Source organism: Tamandua tetradactyla, chromosome 3 (genome assembly GCF_023851605.1).
Source record: "Tamandua tetradactyla isolate mTamTet1 chromosome 3, mTamTet1.pri, whole genome shotgun sequence".
In the NCBI taxonomy this organism is placed as follows: Eukaryota; Metazoa; Chordata; class Mammalia; order Pilosa; family Myrmecophagidae; genus Tamandua; species Tamandua tetradactyla.
In genome coordinates this window covers 164029245-164047728 of record NC_135329.1, presented here as the reverse complement: position 1 = coordinate 164047728, position 18484 = coordinate 164029245, and the positions used below count along the sequence as shown (strand labels likewise).

At 36.9% G+C, this 18484-nt stretch overlaps 1 protein-coding gene across 7 annotated transcripts in view; it reads left to right on the top strand.

Annotated features, from left to right (window-relative positions):
* The window catches only part of HIBCH (3-hydroxyisobutyryl-CoA hydrolase), a 149120-nt gene that overhangs the window by 14872 nt on the left and 115764 nt on the right, over positions 1 to 18484 (top strand). For 4 of the 7 annotated variants that reach the window (XM_077154454.1, XM_077154450.1, XM_077154453.1 and 1 more), the window contains one exon: positions 9534 to 9674. The exons of 2 other annotated variants lie outside the window; for them this stretch is intronic. In XM_077154454.1, coding sequence (XP_077010569.1) covers positions 9534 to 9674 — 141 coding nt within the window. Of the gene's footprint in view, positions 1 to 3538; positions 3619 to 9533; positions 9675 to 18484 lie in introns of those variants that run through there. One more of the 7 variants, XM_077154452.1, reaches the window with a different exon arrangement.

Sequence of the window (18484 nt, the reverse complement as noted above, 5' to 3'; positions counted from 1 at the left end):
GTTCCCAGGGGAGGTTTGGAGAAAGATAAATATGTGGGGCACAAGGAATTTCTGGGGCAGTCAAACTATTCTTTATGATACTGTCATAACATGTTTCAGTTTGCTAAAACTGCCAGAATTCAATATACCAAAACTGGATTGATTTTTACAATGGGGATTTATTAGTCTACAAATTTCTACTTCTAAGGCCATGAAAATGTTCAAATTAATGCATCAAGAGGAAGATGCCTTCTCTGAAGAAAGGCTGCTCGCATCTGGGGTTCCTCTGAGCATCTGTGGCTCCTCTCTTAGCTTCATTCTCTCCCCCTCACCTCCTCCCCACTTATAGCCTCTGTTTCCCCTCTCACCAAAGGATTAAGACCCACCTTGAATTGTTTAGGTCTTGTCTCAATTGAAACAACCTAACCAGTTCCCACCCACAAGGTCTTTACCCACAAGAATGGATAAAAAGAACATGGCCTTTTCTGGAATACATAACAGCTCTAAACTGCCAAACACAACATTATGCATTAGGAGTGAATCCTAATGTAAACAAGGAGTTTTAGTTAAACCAACACTGATATATTTGTATTATCAGTTGTAGCAAATCTGCCACACTAATGTCAGATGTTAATAGGGGAAACTTAGGTGAGGGAGTGGGAACTGTGAAAACTATTATTTTCTGCTCAATCTTTCTGTAAATGTAATACTGCTCTAAAAAAGTCTGTTAATTAAGGAAAAATAAGAAAGCAAGAGTCACTGTTGGAAAAATAAAAAAATAGATAACATAAGTATGCAATCAGCAAAATCTAGAGTAGGAAATTAAAAAAAATATTTTTGTTGACAAATCTTCACACACATACAGTCATACATGGTGTACAATCAGTGACTCATATTTTTATCACATAGTTGTGTATTTATCACCGTGATCATTTTTAGAACATTTACATCACTCAAGAAAAAGAGATAAAAAGAAAAAACTCATATATCCTATACCCCTTATTCTTCCCTCTCATTGACCACTAATATTCACTCTACCCAGTTTATTTTATCCCTTATCCCCCATTATTTATTTATCCATATTTTAAACTCATTTTTTATCAACATTTTTTAACTCATTTAACAGATGAGTTAAAAGGAGCATCAGATACAAGGTTTTCACAGTCACACAGCCATATTGTAAAAACTATATCATTCTGCAATCATCTTCCAGAATCAAGGCCACTGGAATACAGCTCAGCAGTTTCAGGTACTTCCCTCCAGCTACTCCAATACACCATTAACTAAAAAGGGATATCATATAACACATAAGAAGAACCTCTAGGGTAACTTCTTGACTCTGTTTGAAATCTCTCAGTCACTGAAACTTTATTTTGTCTAATTTCTCTCTTCCTCCTTTTGGTCAAGAAGGCTTTCTCAATCCCATGATGTCAGATCCCGTGTTATTTTAGGATTTCTGTCCCATGTTGCCAGGGAAATTTACATCCCTGGGGAGTCATGCCCCATGTTGGGGGAGGGGTGAAGGGCAGTGAGTTTACCTGCTAAGTTGGCTTAGAGAGGTCACATCTGAGCAACAAAAGAGGTTCTCTGGGGGTGACTCTTAGGCATAGTTGTAAGTAGGCTTAGCCTATCCTTTGCAGGAATAGGTTTCATAGGGGCAAACTCCATGATCGAAGGCTTGGTCTATTTATTGATTTGGTTGTCCCCACCACTTGCGAAAATATCAGGAATTCTTCAAATGGGAAGGTTGAACGTTTCCTCCCTTCTCCCCAGTCCCCCAAGGAGACTTTGCAAATCCTTCTTTATTCACTGCCCAAATCACTCTGGGATATATCGGTGTATCACACTAACGTGGACAAATCAAAATGTTCTCACACCCTACTCAAGATTCCATGTACTTATAATGTTCAGCTAAATTGACCATATAAGTTAAATTAGGTAATGCAGACCCAAATATAAACTTTGTACCAAATAAACATCTCTCCCTTTAGTCTCACACAGAAATTGATGTTTTAAAATATGGACTATATTATCGTTTAACTTGTATTCTCATCTACCCCAATCCTATCCAGATCAGCTTCATTCATATTTCTAGTTGAAGTCTGACCCCTTTTTCAACATTTTAAACAGTTCCTTTATGGGGTAGTGTTGACTTTTATAGCTTCAGTGCTCTGTGAGTCTCAGGTATCACAGAAATACCTGAAGTTTCTGGGAATGACCAGATTATAAAAACAGCTCGGTATCTGAGAATTAAGAAATAACAGTTAAACCTCCTGGATATATGTGACTGCTGTTAGAGCTTATAATCTAGGAACCTTTAAAATAGGCCCCAACCTGGTAACCCATGCTCTCGACTTCAGTTAGAGTTTTTGTGTTATAGTTAGTCCATATGAGTGAGTCATAATATTTGTTGTTTTGTTTGACATTTCAACATTCTTAAGGTTATTCACCTAGTTGCATTCTTACAACTTCATTCCTTCTTGTGGCCGCTGAGTAGTCCATTGTATATATACAGTTGCCCCTTCCATTCCTCAGTCCTACTATTCAGCCCCCTCTATCCATTGTTAATTGTGAACACTGCTGCCATAAATACCACAGACTAGGAAATTCTATCAGTTAAATGGCTTAATTTTCTCAAATTGCAAGGAAAAGAAAGGGAGAGAGAATCTGTAGATTAAAAGATGTAAAAGAAATACTCAATTAAAAAATTTGCAAAACGTAATGCCTAGGGATGCATACTTGTGACTATTATAAACGCCAGAATATTTGTTATTTTTGTAGGGCAGGAGAGGACTGTGATTAGGATTGGGCACAGGAGGGGCTTATGGGTGGGCCTGGGATTTGATTTAATCACACTTACAAGGCTGGCAGAAGACACTAGACTTCTGAGTTAGAAACAGAATTTTATTAATGGCACACTGTGCTGGTTTGAGACTATTCAGTAACCCAGAAAAGCTATGTTCTAATCCTTTCTTGTGGGGGCAGACTCAGTGTTGGGTGGGACCTTTTGCTTAGGTTGTTTCCTTGGATATGTTACCCACCCAATTCAGGGTGGGCCTTAATTCCTTTACTGGAGTCCATTAAGAGAGCTCATGGAGAGAGTCAGAAAGAAAGTACCCCAAAAGAATTTGAGAGAGAAAAAAAACTCCCAGAATCATTTTGGAAAGAGCTGATAAAGAGAACAAACAGGTGAAACTAAGTAATGGACCTAGTGAGAGAGATACCCAGGACACAGAAGGAGAGAAGTGCCCTGGAGATGCTGAGAAGAGACACACAGGACACAGAGATCCTAGGAAAAGCAAGCAGGGACCTACAAATGTCAGAAAACCACTGGAAACAGGCTGAGGGCTATGGAGCCCAGGAGAAAGGGACAGGCAGACATTGCCATGTGCCTTCCCATGTAACAGAGGAAGCCTGGATGCCAGCAGCCTTCAGAGTCAAGGTATTTTTCTCTTGATGCCATAATTTGGATGTTTTCATAGCTCAAGAACTCTAAATTGTGACTTAATAAATCCCCATTATTAAACACCAACCCAGTTCTGGTATATTGCATTTCAGCAGCTTTAGCAAACCGAAATACACACAGAGCAGCATTGAGCATCAGGTAGTACCTGTAGTATAACATGGAAGATGATTATGGTAAGTTGCTAAGTTAACAATTGGAGGTACAAAATAAAATATAACATTCTTTTTTTTATTGATGTTTTTATGGAAAAATGTCTGGGAATGTGATGTTCCCAACCAAGCAATTTTTATTTTAGTTTTACTAGTGGTTACCATGTTGGATATTTACGTTTTACCAATCTTAATGAGATTGCAGATTTAGCTGGAAGTGGGAAATCTCTTTATTCTGATCATTGTGAAAATGTTACATTTTATTGCTTGACTTTATCAAAGAACAGAGTTTTAAAAATAAACTTTATTTTGGAGTAGTTTTAGATTTACGGAGAAGTCGTTAAGATAGTACAGAGAATTCCTGTATAACCCACACTGAGTTTGTTTCCCCTAATGTTTTCCTTCTCCTTGTTATGGTACATTTGTCAACACTAAGAAATCAACATCGGTACTAGTATATAATAAAGAACTTGGCCAATATTTAGTCAAGTTACTCCCAGATGCCTGGGAGATACCCTCTAAATCTTTGGAATTTTCCATGTCAGGAGTGTCTTGTTACTCGTGGTTGGGGCCAAGCCATACCTGATGGTTTGCTAATAAGATGGCTCAAAATGGGGTCATCTACACCGGTAGTCTTAAGGTGGGGGCTGGCCACAATAGAAAGACCAGTTGTGTGATAAGAGGGTTGGGGCTTTGAGCTTTATCATATTAGCTCAAAGTGAATGGAGAGGGACTGGAGATCAAGTTTAACTGCATGGGCATTGGTTCCTTCAGTCATGCCTAAATAGCGAAACCCCAGTAAAAACTCTGAACACTTGAAGCTCAAGTAAGCTTTTCTGACTGGTAATGCATATTGATTTGCTGGGATCATGATGCATCTTGATTCCACAGGGAGAGGACACAGAAAGTGTTTGGGACCCTCCTCAAACTCATCCTATGTGTCTCTGCTAGTATCTTTTTTTGCTGTAATAAAACTTTTTCATGAATGATGCTTTCAGTGAGTTCTGTTGAGTTCTAGCAAAATATCCAATCTGAGGGGACAGATTAGAAATCCTCCGAATTTGATGGTGTTTGGTCAGAAGTACAAGTGGTCAAGGAACTCCTGAACTTGTAGTCAGTGTCCAAAGTAAGGGCAGTCTTGTTAAGGATTGTGTTGTTAACTTGTGGAGTCTGACTTAATTGCAGGTAGAGTCAGAATTGCATTGCAGTTGAGGTAAAAAGTTATTGTAGCTGATGTCAGGCGTTATTGCAGACACATTATATTAGACCTTATTTGGGTCTAGAGATTTCCCATTAATTTTCTGCTCTGTGATCCAGTGTTTTCCCATTAGTTTCTATTCCAGGATCCAGTTCAGTATACCACATTGTTGTCATGTCTCCTTAGTCCCCTCTGGTCAGGTAACAGGTTTTGTCTATCCTTGTTTTTCATGACCTTGACAGTTTTGAGGAGTATTGACCAGACAGCCTGTAAAATGTCTCACAGTCTGGCTTTGTCTGGTATTTTCCTCATCATTAAAACTGGAGTTACAGGTTTTTGAAACGAATACCAGAAAAGTGAAGGGCCTTTCTCATCACATGATATCAGAGAATACATGATATGCATTTATTATATATTTACATATATTTAGAAACCTTCTTTAAGGAAGATCATGTCTTTTCCCTTGATCTAATCAGCAGGGACTTGTAGATGTTTTATTCTTTGGATTATATTCTGATATCACTTTATTTTGTTGCTCAAATTATTCCAGCTTTAGCCATTTCAAATCCCTTCATTTTAGCCCTTAAATTCCTTTGATATGGCTCTGTGGTCGACTGAATTATGTACCCGGGTTTAGACATGTTGTTAATCTTAATTTGTATTCCTGTGCATGTGCACCCATTGTAAATAGGGCCTTTTGAAAATGTTTTTAGTTAAGGTGTGACTCAACTGAATGAGGGTGGATCTTAATCTGGATTACTAGAGGCTTTATAAAGAGAATCAGGAAGTCACAGAAGAAGAGGACATCATCATGAAACTGGAGGTAGATATAAAAACCCCCAAGGATTCCTGGCTGCAAGTATCAGAATGTTTCAGTCATCAGGGCAGAAGCAAGTCCTGCTGATATCTTGATTTTGGATTTCTAGCTTCAAAAATCATGAGGCAGTAAATTCCTGTTGTTAAGCCAGCCCATTTATTATGTGTTTTTTGTCATTAGCCTGACAAAGTAGGCCAGACCCCATCCTTTTATGTTTTTGAGCATTTCCTTACTTTCTGGTACTACAAGGTGTACTCTGGGTTCATCTTATGTTTTTCCTGCCCTGGCCCTAGAATCAGCCATTTCTCCATGGAGCCCTGGAGGACTTTATTATAGAATTGCATTTATTTATTTATTTATTCACATGGGCAGGCGCCAGGAATTGAACCCAGGTCTCCGGCATGACAGGCAAGAACTGTGCCACTGATCCACTGTTGCCCGCCCTAGAATTGCATTTGGAAATCAAAATCTGGGTACTGGGAGTGTTCTTTGCTATTAAAGTGTCATTGCTTTCTCTCAGGAAATTGAGCTAGGTAATACATGTATGTATAGTAAAATACATATATACCATATACTCAACCATATATCTATATATCTATAATTATTTCTGTATTTGTTCTATATGTATATATAAACATGAGTTTATATTGATGTCTCTCACTTTAATCCAGTACCACGGGGTTCATTCTAGCTTTCCTTTCTTGCTTATCTGTAACTTTTCCCCTGGCAGTTAGAGCTGGGCTTCCATCATCCCTACCATCCGTAGACTGGCACCAGGGGTTCACGGAGTGCTGGCCCTGCACTGAGTTGTGGAAGGAGTGGGATAAAGGCCAACAAAGGCACCTCAGGGTTGTGATTGTTTATTTAAATTGTTATTGAGGTACCATATTTATAACATAACCTTTCCCATTTTTTACCATTTAAGTAGACAATTCAGTGGTGGTGTTCCCATTCGCAATGTTGTGCTACCATCACCTCCATCCATTAGCAAAACTCTTCCCTCACCCCTAACAGAAACTCAGTACCCACTAAGCATTAACTCCCAAACCTACTATTTTTAATTTGCTTTTTTCTTGATTTACCACTCACCCAGCAACCCTTTTTCAGAGTGCTCTGAGCTAAGTGGTTCTACCAGTTTTTTTTTTTTTTTTTTGAATGCATGGGCTGGGAATCAAGCCCCTGTTACCCACATCGCAGATGCGAATTCTGCACTGAACTACCTGTGTACCTAGTTCTACCAGTTTTTGCTTGTTGTGGAGAGGACAGAAGCCTGGAGGTTTCATTCTGCCATTTTGTTGATGTCATTCATTACACCTATTTTTTGAGAACAAATTTCTATAGTAGAATTATTTGTTGAAACTTTTAACATTTTGAAGAGTCTTTATATGTTCCCATGTTGCTTTCTATTTTACATTTTCTCCTGTGAACACTTTAAAAGTTTTTCATTTTCGATTATGTGAATGCTATGTTAGTTTACTAGCTTCCGGAACTGGAACGACTTTTACAAAAGGGGAATTTAATAAATTACAAGTTTATAGTTCTGAGGAAGTGAAAGTGTCCAAATTAAGGCCCCAGCAAGAGGTTACCTTCACTCAAGAAAGGCTGAGTGGGTCAGGAACCCCTCTGTCAACTGGGAAGTCATGTGGCTGGCATCTGCTAGTCCCCTGCTCTGGGTTCTGTTGCTTTCAGTCTCTGTCCTTGTGGGGGTTCCTCACTTTGCCTCTCTGGAGCTGCCTATCATCTTTTGGCTTCCCTTGGCTCTCTTCAGGTTCTGGCTTGCTTAACATCTCATGACGATGTCTGCTGGGCTCCAAGCATCTCCAAACACCTGTGTCTCTGTTCTTCCCGTGTCCACATCTTTGTCAGCTCTGCCTTGAATTTTCTGTGTGCTCCCAGGTTTCTGTCATTTCTGGCTCTCTCTCCAAAATGTTTGCTCTCTTAAAGGATTCCAGTAAATTAATCAAGACCCACCTGAAATGGGTGTAGTCACATATCCCTGAAGAAAATCTAATCAAAAGATTCCAACCAAAAGTATTGGATCAGGATTAAAAGAAATGGCTGCCTCCACAAGATTAAATCAGGACTAAAACATGGCTTTTCTGGGGTACATATTTTCAAATCAGCACAGACGCTAAGTTGTATTTTTTATATAAATTAGTTATTTGTATATTGTATTGTATCTGTATATAGATTAATTCTCCTTTAGCTAGTTGGTACCCTTAGGCTCTTGAATTTTGTCACCTGAAATGAAGCTAGATATTTGGAAGTTTTCTTTTGTGAAATTTGTATATAGCTTCCTTTTACCACAAATTTTTATTTAATATTAACAAGATAAGACAACTAAAAATATTCTTTTCTGAGTCATGCAGCTTAGTACCTCTTAAGCCTAATATATCATTCTTTTTAAAAATCACTTAATTCAAAAAGTTTAAAGAGGAAAACAGTGAAAAATAAGTCTTCCCACCCCTGACTCCCAGTTTCCCAGTTTCTCTTCCTGGAAGCAACCATTTTTAGCAGTTTCTCATTTATCCAGTGAGGGATATATTCTATACACAAAATTTTGTGTAACCAGGTAAGAGAAGTAGCTTACCTACTGCAATTGAGATAGTTTCCTAACAGTGTATGGACAGGTAGCTGCCTCATTCTCCACCCCACCCCCTACCCCCCACCCTTGCCCCCCCATTTAAGTTTTGCTTCTAAGTGATTTTTTTTTACATTTTTTTATTAGAGAAATTATGGGTTTACAGAACAATCATGCATAAAATACAGGATTCCCATACACCTCCCCACCACCACCACCACTTGCATTGATGAGGAAAATCTGTTACAATTGATAATAGCACTTTTTTTGTAATTCTGTTTTTTTTAACAGCAGTTACATTTGTTACAATTGATGAAAGATTATTAAAGTAGTGCTATTAACTGTTGCCCATAGTTTACATAGAGGTATTTTCCCCCATATTCCCAACCTGTTATTTTTTTTTCATGCATGTCTTTTATTTTATTATTCAGCTACCCCTACACTGAATAAAGGGAATGTCAGTCACAGGGTTTTAATAATCACATGGTCACAAGATGAAAGCTATATAGTTAAACAATCATTATCAAAGATCAAGGCTACTGGATTACAGTTCAACAATTTCAGGTATTTCTTTCTGGCAATTCTAATACACTAGAAACTAAAAAGAAATATCTATATAATGAGTCAGTGGTCATAATTATTTGTTAAATCCTAACTTCTCAGTTACATTTCCTCCATCTCATTTAATCTTTCTCTCAGTCTTCAGGGATATTTGGGCAATGACCATTCTAACTTCTTCATGCTTAAAAGGGTATCTACATTATGGATTAGAGGAATGAAACTGGTTGATGTTCTTGGAGAGACTGATACCTCTTGGTTTCAGGGCTTATCTGGCATAGGAGCCATCTGGAGGCTTTAAGTTTCTGTAAAAAAAAAAAAAAAAAAAAAACTTAAAAGGTAAAGACACTTTTATAGTGTGTTAGGTAGAGCCCAGGGTATTCTTTAGGGGTTTCGGGAATACAGTTGGTTTGCCTCATTCTTTGTAATTGTCCATAGCATTGCATTGTATGAATGTAGCACAATTTATTTAAGCAGTCTCCCTCAGATAAATATTTAGGTCATTTCCAGTCTTTTGGTATTGGTATTGACAATAATGCTGCAGTGACTATTCTTGTACATAAATTACTTTGTCCATATGTAAGAGCTATGTTTAGTGTGCTTTGAAATTCTCCATCTGAAGAGTCTAAATTACTTTAGAAACCTTTGTTAGTATACCTAGGTATCCATTCACTCAGTTATCATTAACATTGTGTGAAATTTTTGAATTTTATTTGTTGTATTTGTTTTGAAATTGACTTGTGATAAAAACAATGTATCTAATAAAAATTACTCTTTTTACATAGAAAATGTCTAACCACACAGATGCAGCAGAAGAAGTACTATTGGAAAGAAAAGGTTGTGCAGGTGTGATAACACTAAACAGACCAAAGTTTCTAAATGCACTGAGTCTCAATATGATTCGGCAAATTTATCCACAGTTAAAGGTTTGTAATTTTCTTTAAAGCAATTATATGGATCCTTTAAAAGTATATATATATATATATATTAACTTTTTGAAATTGTGAAATATAGCATATATACAAAAAACCAGTAAATTCCCAAGTACATTTTAACTAGTAGTTATAGAACAGATTTCAAAGTTTGGTGTGGGTTACAGTTCCATGTAAAAGTAAATCTTTTTTTTTTTTATAATTAAAGAAAAAAAAGAAATGAACACAACATTTAGATATCATTCCATTCTACATATGCAATCAGTAATTCTTAACATCATCACATAGATGCATGATCATCATTTCTTAGTACATTTGCATCGATTTAGGAAAAGAACTAGCAAAACAACAGAAAAAGATATAGAATGTTAATATAGAGAAAAAAATAAAAATAATAATAATAGTAAAAAAAAAGAAAAGGAAAAAGAAAAAAAAGACAGAAACAAACAAACAAACAGACAAAAAAAAACCTATAGCTCAGATGCAGCTTCATTCAGTGTTTTAACATGATTACTTTACAATTAGATATTATTGTGCTGTCCATTTTTGAGTTTTTGTATCTAGTCCTGCTGCACAGTCTGTATCCCTTCAGCTCCAATTACCCATTATCTTACCCTGTTTCTAACTCCTGCTGGACTCTGTTACCAATGACATATTCCAAGTTTATTCTCGAATGTCCGTTCACATCAGTGGGACCATACAGTATTTGTCCTTTAGTTTTTGGCTGGACTCAATCAGCATAATGTTCTCTAGGTCCATCCATGTTATTACATGCTTCATAAGTTTATCTTGTCTTAAAGCTGCATAATATTCCATCGTATGTATATACCACAGTTTGTTTAGCCACTCGTCTGTTGATGGACATTTTGGCTGTTTCCATCTCTTTGCAATTGTAAATAACGCTGCTATAAACATTGGTGTGCAAATGTCCGTTTGTGTCTTTTCCCTTAAGTCCTTTGAGTAGATACCTAGCAATGGTATTGCTGGGTTGTATGGCAATTCTATATTCAGTCTTTTGAGGAACCGCCAAACTGCCTTCCACAGTGGTTGCACCATTCGACATTCCCACCAACAGTGGATAACTGTGCCTCTTTCTCCGCATCCTCTCCAGCACTTGTCATTTTCTGTTTTGTTGATAATGGCCATTCTGGTGGGTGTGAGATGATATCTCATTGTGGTTTTGATTTGCATTTCTCTAATGGCCAGGGACATTGAGCATCTCTTCATGTGCCTTTTGGCCATTTGTATTTCCTCTTCTGGTAGGTGTCTGTTCAAGTCTTTTTCCCATTTTGTAATTGGGTTGGCTGTCTTTTTGTTGTTGAGTTGAACATCTCTTTATAAATTCTGGATACTAGACCTTTATCTGATATGTCATTTCCAAATATTGTCTCCCATTGTGTAGGCTGTCTTTCCACTTTCTTGATGAAGTTCTTTGATGCACAAAAGTGTTTAATTTTGAGGAGCTCCCATTTATTTATTTCTTTCTTCAGTGCTCTTGCTTTAGGTTTAAGGTCCATAAAACCGCCTCCAATTGTAAGTTTCATAAGATATCTCCCTACATTTTCCTCTAACTGTTTTATGGTCTTAGACCTAATGTTTAGATCTTTGATCCATTTTGAGTTAACTTTTGTGTAGGGTGTGAGATACAGGTCCTCTTTCATTCTTTTGCGTATGGATATCCAGTTCTCTAGACACCATTTATTGAAGAGACTGTTCTGTCCCAGGTGAGTTGGCTTGACTGCCTTATCAAAGATCAAATGTCCATAGATGAGAGGGTCTATATCTGAGCACTCTATTCGATTCCATTGGTCGATATATCTATCTTTATGCCAATACCATGCTGTTTTGACCACTGTGGCTTCATAATATGCCTTAAAGTCAGGCAGCGTGAGACCTCCAGCTTCGTTTTTTTTCCTCAAGACACTTTTAGCAATTGGGGCACCCTGCCCTTCCAGATAAATTTGCTTATTGGTTTTTCTATTTCCGAAAAATAAGTTGTTGGGATTTTGATTGGTATTGCATTGAATCTGTAAATCAATTTAGGTAGGATTGACATCTTAACTATATTTAGTCTTCCAATCCATGAACACGGTATGCCCTTCCATCTATTTAGGTCTTCTGTGATTTCTTTTAACAGTTTTTTGTAGTTTTCTTTGTATAGGTTTTTTGTCTCTTTAGTTAACTTTATTCCTAGGTATTTTATTCTTTTAGTTGCAATTGTAAATGGGATTCGTTTCTTAATTTCCCCCTCAGCTTGTCCATTACTAGTGTATAGAAATGCTATAGATTTTTGAATGTTGATCTTGTAACCTGCTACTTTGCTGTACTCGTTTATTAGCTCTAGTAGTTTTGTTGTGGATTTTTCTGGGTTTTCGACGTATAGTATCATATCGTCTGCAAACAGTGATAGTTTTACTTCTTCCTTTCCAATTTTGATGCCTTGTATTTCTTTTTCTTGTCTAATTGCTCTGGCTAGAACCTCCAACACGATGTTGAATAATAGTGGTGATAATGGACATCCTTGTCTTGTTCCTGATCTTAGGGGGAAAGTTTTCAATTTTTCCCCATTGAGGATGATATTAGCTGTGGGTTTTTCATATATTCCCTCTATCATTTTAAGGAAGTTCCCTTGTATTCCTATCTTTTGAAGTGTTTTCAACAGGAAAGGACGTTGAATCTTGTAAAAGTAAATCTTAATAAAACATTTCTCGTATTCTTTCCCATGGAATCATAGGCTCTCTGGGATTTGTGCCCAAGCCCCATTTGCTGATTGAGTCCTCATCGCTTTTTTTTCTTTTTCTTTCTTTTTTTTTTGTATGCTTTATGGCAGGGTCACATTTCATTACTTTTCCGTTATTGCAGCACCATTTGTTGAGTTTTTATTTGGTTTGCTTGTTTGTTTTTTTGAGAAGTACATGGACCAAGACTCATTGCTTTTTTTATATGAGATTATCCTTGAGCACCCTTACTGATAGGGATTTCACTGATTCATGAGGTAGCCCATCCAGTTTCACATAGCCCTAATTTGTTAAGAAGTTTCTTTTTGTGTTCTGCCAGTCTTTGTTTCTATGATCTTTTAGCCAGTTACACTGTTATGCCTCTTGGAGTATGAGGGCACAAATATAATCTGTACCCACATGGCAGCTTTTAGGTTTGAAGACAACTGTTTTTGAACAACTTGCTAAGCCTTCTTTTAGTGAAGGCCATAAGCTTTTCTATTCTAAGTGAAACTGCATAGTACAGTAGAAAAACATAGGATTTAAAGTCAGACTACTCATATTTGAAACTTGGATTTCTACTCATTAATGTTTAGGTTGGGAAAATTAATCTCTGTGCCTCACTTTCCTGTTCTGTAATGTGAATATCTAATATGGTCTACTGTGTAGATGTTGAACAAATACTAATTCTCCTCCTATCACCAGTTCCTTAAGCCATTCTTCCATTCTAATGTATCTGTTTGGAACATACTATATTATGCCACCTAATGTGTGATGCAGAGAAGCAAACCAGGTATTCTAGGTTGGAGTTGGGCTAGGTAGAAGACAGCAGGAACTAAAATGTTAAAAGGCCATATTTCCGTTATAGTCCAGTATTGCCTAAACTTTTTTTGGACAACCACATCCATCCAGGTATATCTCTTATTTGGGCATTTTTATTTTTGAGTGTAGTGTTTATAGAGCATCTGTTAATTTTTCTTTTTCTGTTCAATCTTTCATTTGATCCATCGTTGTAGACTTACCGATTTTTATCCAATCTTGATTCTTTTCTTTTATCCTACTTAGCTGTCCTTACCAACCCCAAACTGTTTACAGGTTTGATTAATATCCTAACAGTTTTTACTCTGTTACTCATAAATTTGTCAGTAGGACAGAGACCTTTATCATCATATATCAATGATCTTTGGGTTTATTGGTTCACCAAATTTACCAATTTCTGTACAATAATATTAAGCCCATATTTATTTATTTTCTAGAGTTTATTTATTTATTTGTTTTGGTATGCTGTATGGTGGGGGTCACATTTCATTCTTTTTCCGTGTGAGTATCCCGTTATTGCAGCGCTATTTATTGAATTTTTGTTTGTTTGTTTTCGGTAGGTGCATGGGACAAGAATTGACACCGGGTCTTCCACATGGTAGACCAGGACTTCTACCATTGAAATACCCTTATACCCCCACTAAAGTTTATTGACTTATTTTATTTAAAAAATATTTTTATTGATAAAACAACATACAAACATTCTTAAAATACAAACATTCCATACATGGTATACAATCAGTGGCTCACAATATCATTGTGTAGTTGTGTATTCATCTCCATGATAATTTTTTGGACATTTGCATCACTCCAGAAAAAGAGCTAAAGAAAAATAAAAAAACTCATATATACTGTACCCTTTAGCCCTCCCTCTCATCGACTACTAGTATTTCCATTTACCCAATTTATTTTTGTCTTTGTTCCCTCTATTATTTGTTCATTTTTTTATCCATTTTTTTTTTACTCATTGGTCTATACCCTAGATAAAAGAAGCATCAGACACAAGATTTTCACAATTACATGGTCACATTGTAAAAGCTATATCATTATACAGTCATCTTCAAAAACAGAACTATTGGCACACAGCTGTACAGGTTCAGGTACTTCCCGTTAGCTACTCAGTTTATGCACCATAAACTGAAAAGGGATATCTATATAATGCATACAAATAACCTCCACGATAACTTCTCGACTATTTGAAATCTCTCAACCACTGACACTTTATTTATTTCTGAGGGCATTAAAAATATATTTTTATTAATAAAAAAATACAACATTCTTAACACACAAACATTCCATACATGGCATACAATCAGTGGCTCACAATTTCTTCATATTTTTTTGAACATTTGCGTTATTCCAGAAAAAGAGGTAAAAATGTAAAAAGACAAAACTCATACATACCATACCCCTCACCCCTCACCCCTCCTTCTCATTGACCACTAGTATTTCCATCCCCTCAGTTTATTTTAACCTTTGTTCCCCCTATTTATTTTTTATCCATATTTTTTTACTCATCTGTCCATACCCTAGTTAAAAGGATCATCAGACACAAGGTTTTTATAATCACACAGTCACAATGTAAAAGCTGTATCATTATACAGTCATCTTCAAGAAACAAGGCTATTGGAACACAGCTCTACAGTTCAGATACTTCCCTCCAGCCATTCCAATATCCATAAACTAAAAACGGGATATCTATATAATGTGTAAGACTAACTAACCTCTAGGATAACCTGTCGACTCTGTTTGAAATCTTTCAGCCACTGATACTTTGTCTCATTTCTCTCTTTTCCCTTTTGGTCAGGAGGGTTTTCTCAGTCCCTTGATGCCAGGTCCCAGCTCATCCCAGGATGTCTGTCCCATGTTGCCAGGGAGATTTACACCCCTAGGAGTTATGTCCCACATATGGGGGGAGGGTAGGAGGTTCACTTGTCTTGTTGGCTTAAAGAGAGAGGCCACATCTGAGCGAAAAAACAGGTTCTCTGGGGTGACTCTTGGGCCTAATTTAAAGTAGGCTTAGTCTGTCCTTTGCAGGAATAAATTTCAGGAGCGAACCCCGAGATCGAGGGCTTGGCCTATTGATTTGGTTGTCCCCACAGCTTGCAAGAATATCAAAAACTCTCCAAATAGGGAATTTGAATCTTTCCCCCTTTCTCCCCATTCCCCTAAGGGGACTTTGCAAATACTTCTTTATTCACTTTCCAAATCACTCTGGGATTTTTCAGGGCATCCCGCTAACCTGGACAAACCAACAAAATCTCATGCCCTATTCAAGATTCCTTCTACTTATGGTGTTCAACTAAACTGACCATGCAAGTTAAATTAGGAAATGCACTACTCAAAATATAAATTTTGCACCAAGTAAACATCTTTCCCTTTAGTCTCACACAGAAGTTAAAGTTTTAAGATAGGGACGATATCATCCTTTAAACCCAGTCTTCAGTTCTATCCAGATCACCTTCATTGATATTTCTACTTGATGTCTGATCCCTTTTTCAACTTTTTAAACTGTTCCTGTATGGAGTACTGCTGACTTCATAGCTTCAGAGCTTCAGCTCTGAGTCTCAGGTGTCACATAAATACCCAAAGTTTCTGGGAAAGACCATGTTATATACAAACAGCTTGGTATCTCAGAATTTAGAATAAACAGATACACCTCCTGAATATATGTGACTGTTACAATCTAGAACCCTTACAATAAGCACCAACCTGATAACTCATGCTCTCAACTTTAGTTCACCGAATTTTTATATTATAGTTAGTCCATATAAATGCTTTTTTGTTTCTGACATTTCTTTCATTTATCATGTAGTTCTTAAGGTTCATTCATCTTGTGCCTCACAACTTCATTCCTTCTTGTGGCAGCTTAGTAGTCCGTTGTATATAAACACCATAATTCCCCCTTCCATTCCTCAATTGTTGTACCCTTAGGCTACCTCCATTCATTATGGATCACGATCACTGTTACCAGAAACACCAGTGTGCAAATGTCCATTCTTGTCCCCACACTCAGTTCCTCCAGGTATACACAGAGCAATGAGGTTTCAGGATCATATGGAAAAAACTCACCCCTAGCTGCTTGTGGAACCACCGCACTACTCTCCAAGGGGCTGCCCTTCTTGTTTTCCTATTGACAGTGAATAGGTACATCTCTTTCTCTGCATTTTCTCTAGCACTTGTTTCTCTCTGACCATTTTAAATAGTTTATTCACATATTATACAATCCATCTTAAGTGTATAGATGTATCTTCATCACCATGCTGTATCTGAAGACATTTCCTTTTCTTCCACAAAGAGTCCATACCCCTTTCCTAATCCCCCCACCTGTTGACATTTAGTTTTGGCATAATGCTTTTGTTACCTTCATTGAAAGCATATTACAGTGTTACTATTGACTATAGACCCTAGCTTACATGGATTATACTTTTTCCTGTGTACCATATAATTTCAACACCCTACAATACTAACATTCCTTTGTTCTTCCTCCTGCAAAAACATTTTTTAATTTGTATATTTAATCACATCATTGTACACTTTAGGCATTCCTAAATTATATTGTTTCAGTCTTTATCTTGTCTTACCTTATGATTTCATATGTGCCCCAGCCCTTCTCCCACAACCATACTCACATTCAGCTTCATGTAGTATAATCACATTATTGTACTACAGTTAGGTAGTATCATGCCATCCATAATTGAATTTTTATAGTCAATCATGTTGCATAGTCTGTATTTCTTCGGCACCAACTGCCCGGCCTCTACCCTATTTCTATCTCCTGTTAACCTGTGTTCTTAACTTAAATTCTCCAAGTTTACTCATTAATATTAGTTCATATCAGTGAGACCATACAGTATTTGTCCTTTTGTTTCTGGCTAATTTCACTCAGCATAATGTCCTCAAAGTCCATTCATGTGGCAACATGCCTCATGACTTTATTCTGTCTTATAGCTGTGTAATATCCCATAGTATGTATATACCACAGCTTGTTTAGCCAGTCATCTGTTTTTGGACATTTGGGCTGTTTCCATCTCTTGGCAATTGTAAATAATGCTGCTATAAACATCGGTGTGCCAATGTCCGTTTTTCCTTGCTCTCATGTCCTCTGAATAGATACCTAACAATGGGAATGCTGGAGCATATGGCAATTCTGTACTTAACTTCCTGAGAAACTGCCAAATTGTCTTTCACAGCAGTTGTACCACTTTATATTCCTAGCAACAGTGGTTAAGTGTACCTCTTTCTCCATATCCTCTCCAGCACTTGTTGTTTTCTGTTTGTTTTTATAATAGCCATTCTAATGGGTGTGATATGATATTTCATTGAGTTTATTTATTTTTAATGAAATTTTATTAAAATATCTTCACATACCATATAATCATCCAAAGTGTATAATCACAGTTCACAGTATCATCTTATAGTTGTGCATTCATCACCACAAGCAATTTTTGAACATTTTCGTTTGTTTTGGTTTTTTTTTTTTTTTTTTTTTCCCATGTGCAGGCACCGGAAATTGAACCTGGGTCTCCAGCTTGGCAGGCAAGAACTCTGTCTGCTGAGCCACCATGGCCCACCCTTTTTTGTCTGTTTGTTTGTTTAATTTTTGAACATTTTCATTACTTCAAAAAAAAGATGAAATTATAAATAAAAAAGATCACTTAAACATCACAAACCCTCTATCCCTTCTATTATTTATGTATTTATTTTTTGTCTTTATTTTCTTACTCATCTATCTATGCACTGGATAAAAGTAATGTAGTCACAAGATTTTCACAATCACACGGTCACACCATAAAAGCTATATAATTATACAATCATCTTCACGAATTAAGGCTACTGGATTACAGTTCAACAGTTTCAGGTATTTCTCTGCTAATCTAATACATTAAAAACTAAAAAGGAGTATCTGTGTACTGCATAAGAATAACCTCCTGAGTGACCTCTTGACACTATTTGAAATTGCTCAACTACTGAAACTTTATTTTGTTTCATTTTTCTTTCCCTTTTTGACCAAGGAGGCTTTCTCCATTCAACAATTCCAGAACCAGGCTCATCCCTGGGTATCAGGTCCCACGTTGCCAGGGGAGATTTACACTCCTGGGAGTTGTGGCCCATGTAAGAGGAAGAACAATGAGTTTACCTGCGCTGTTGACTTAGAGAGAGAGCCCACATCTGAGCAACAAGAGTTCTCTGGGGTGACTCTTAGGCATAGTCATAAATAGGCTTAGCTTCTCCTTTGCAGAATTAAGTTTCTTAAGGGCAAGTCCT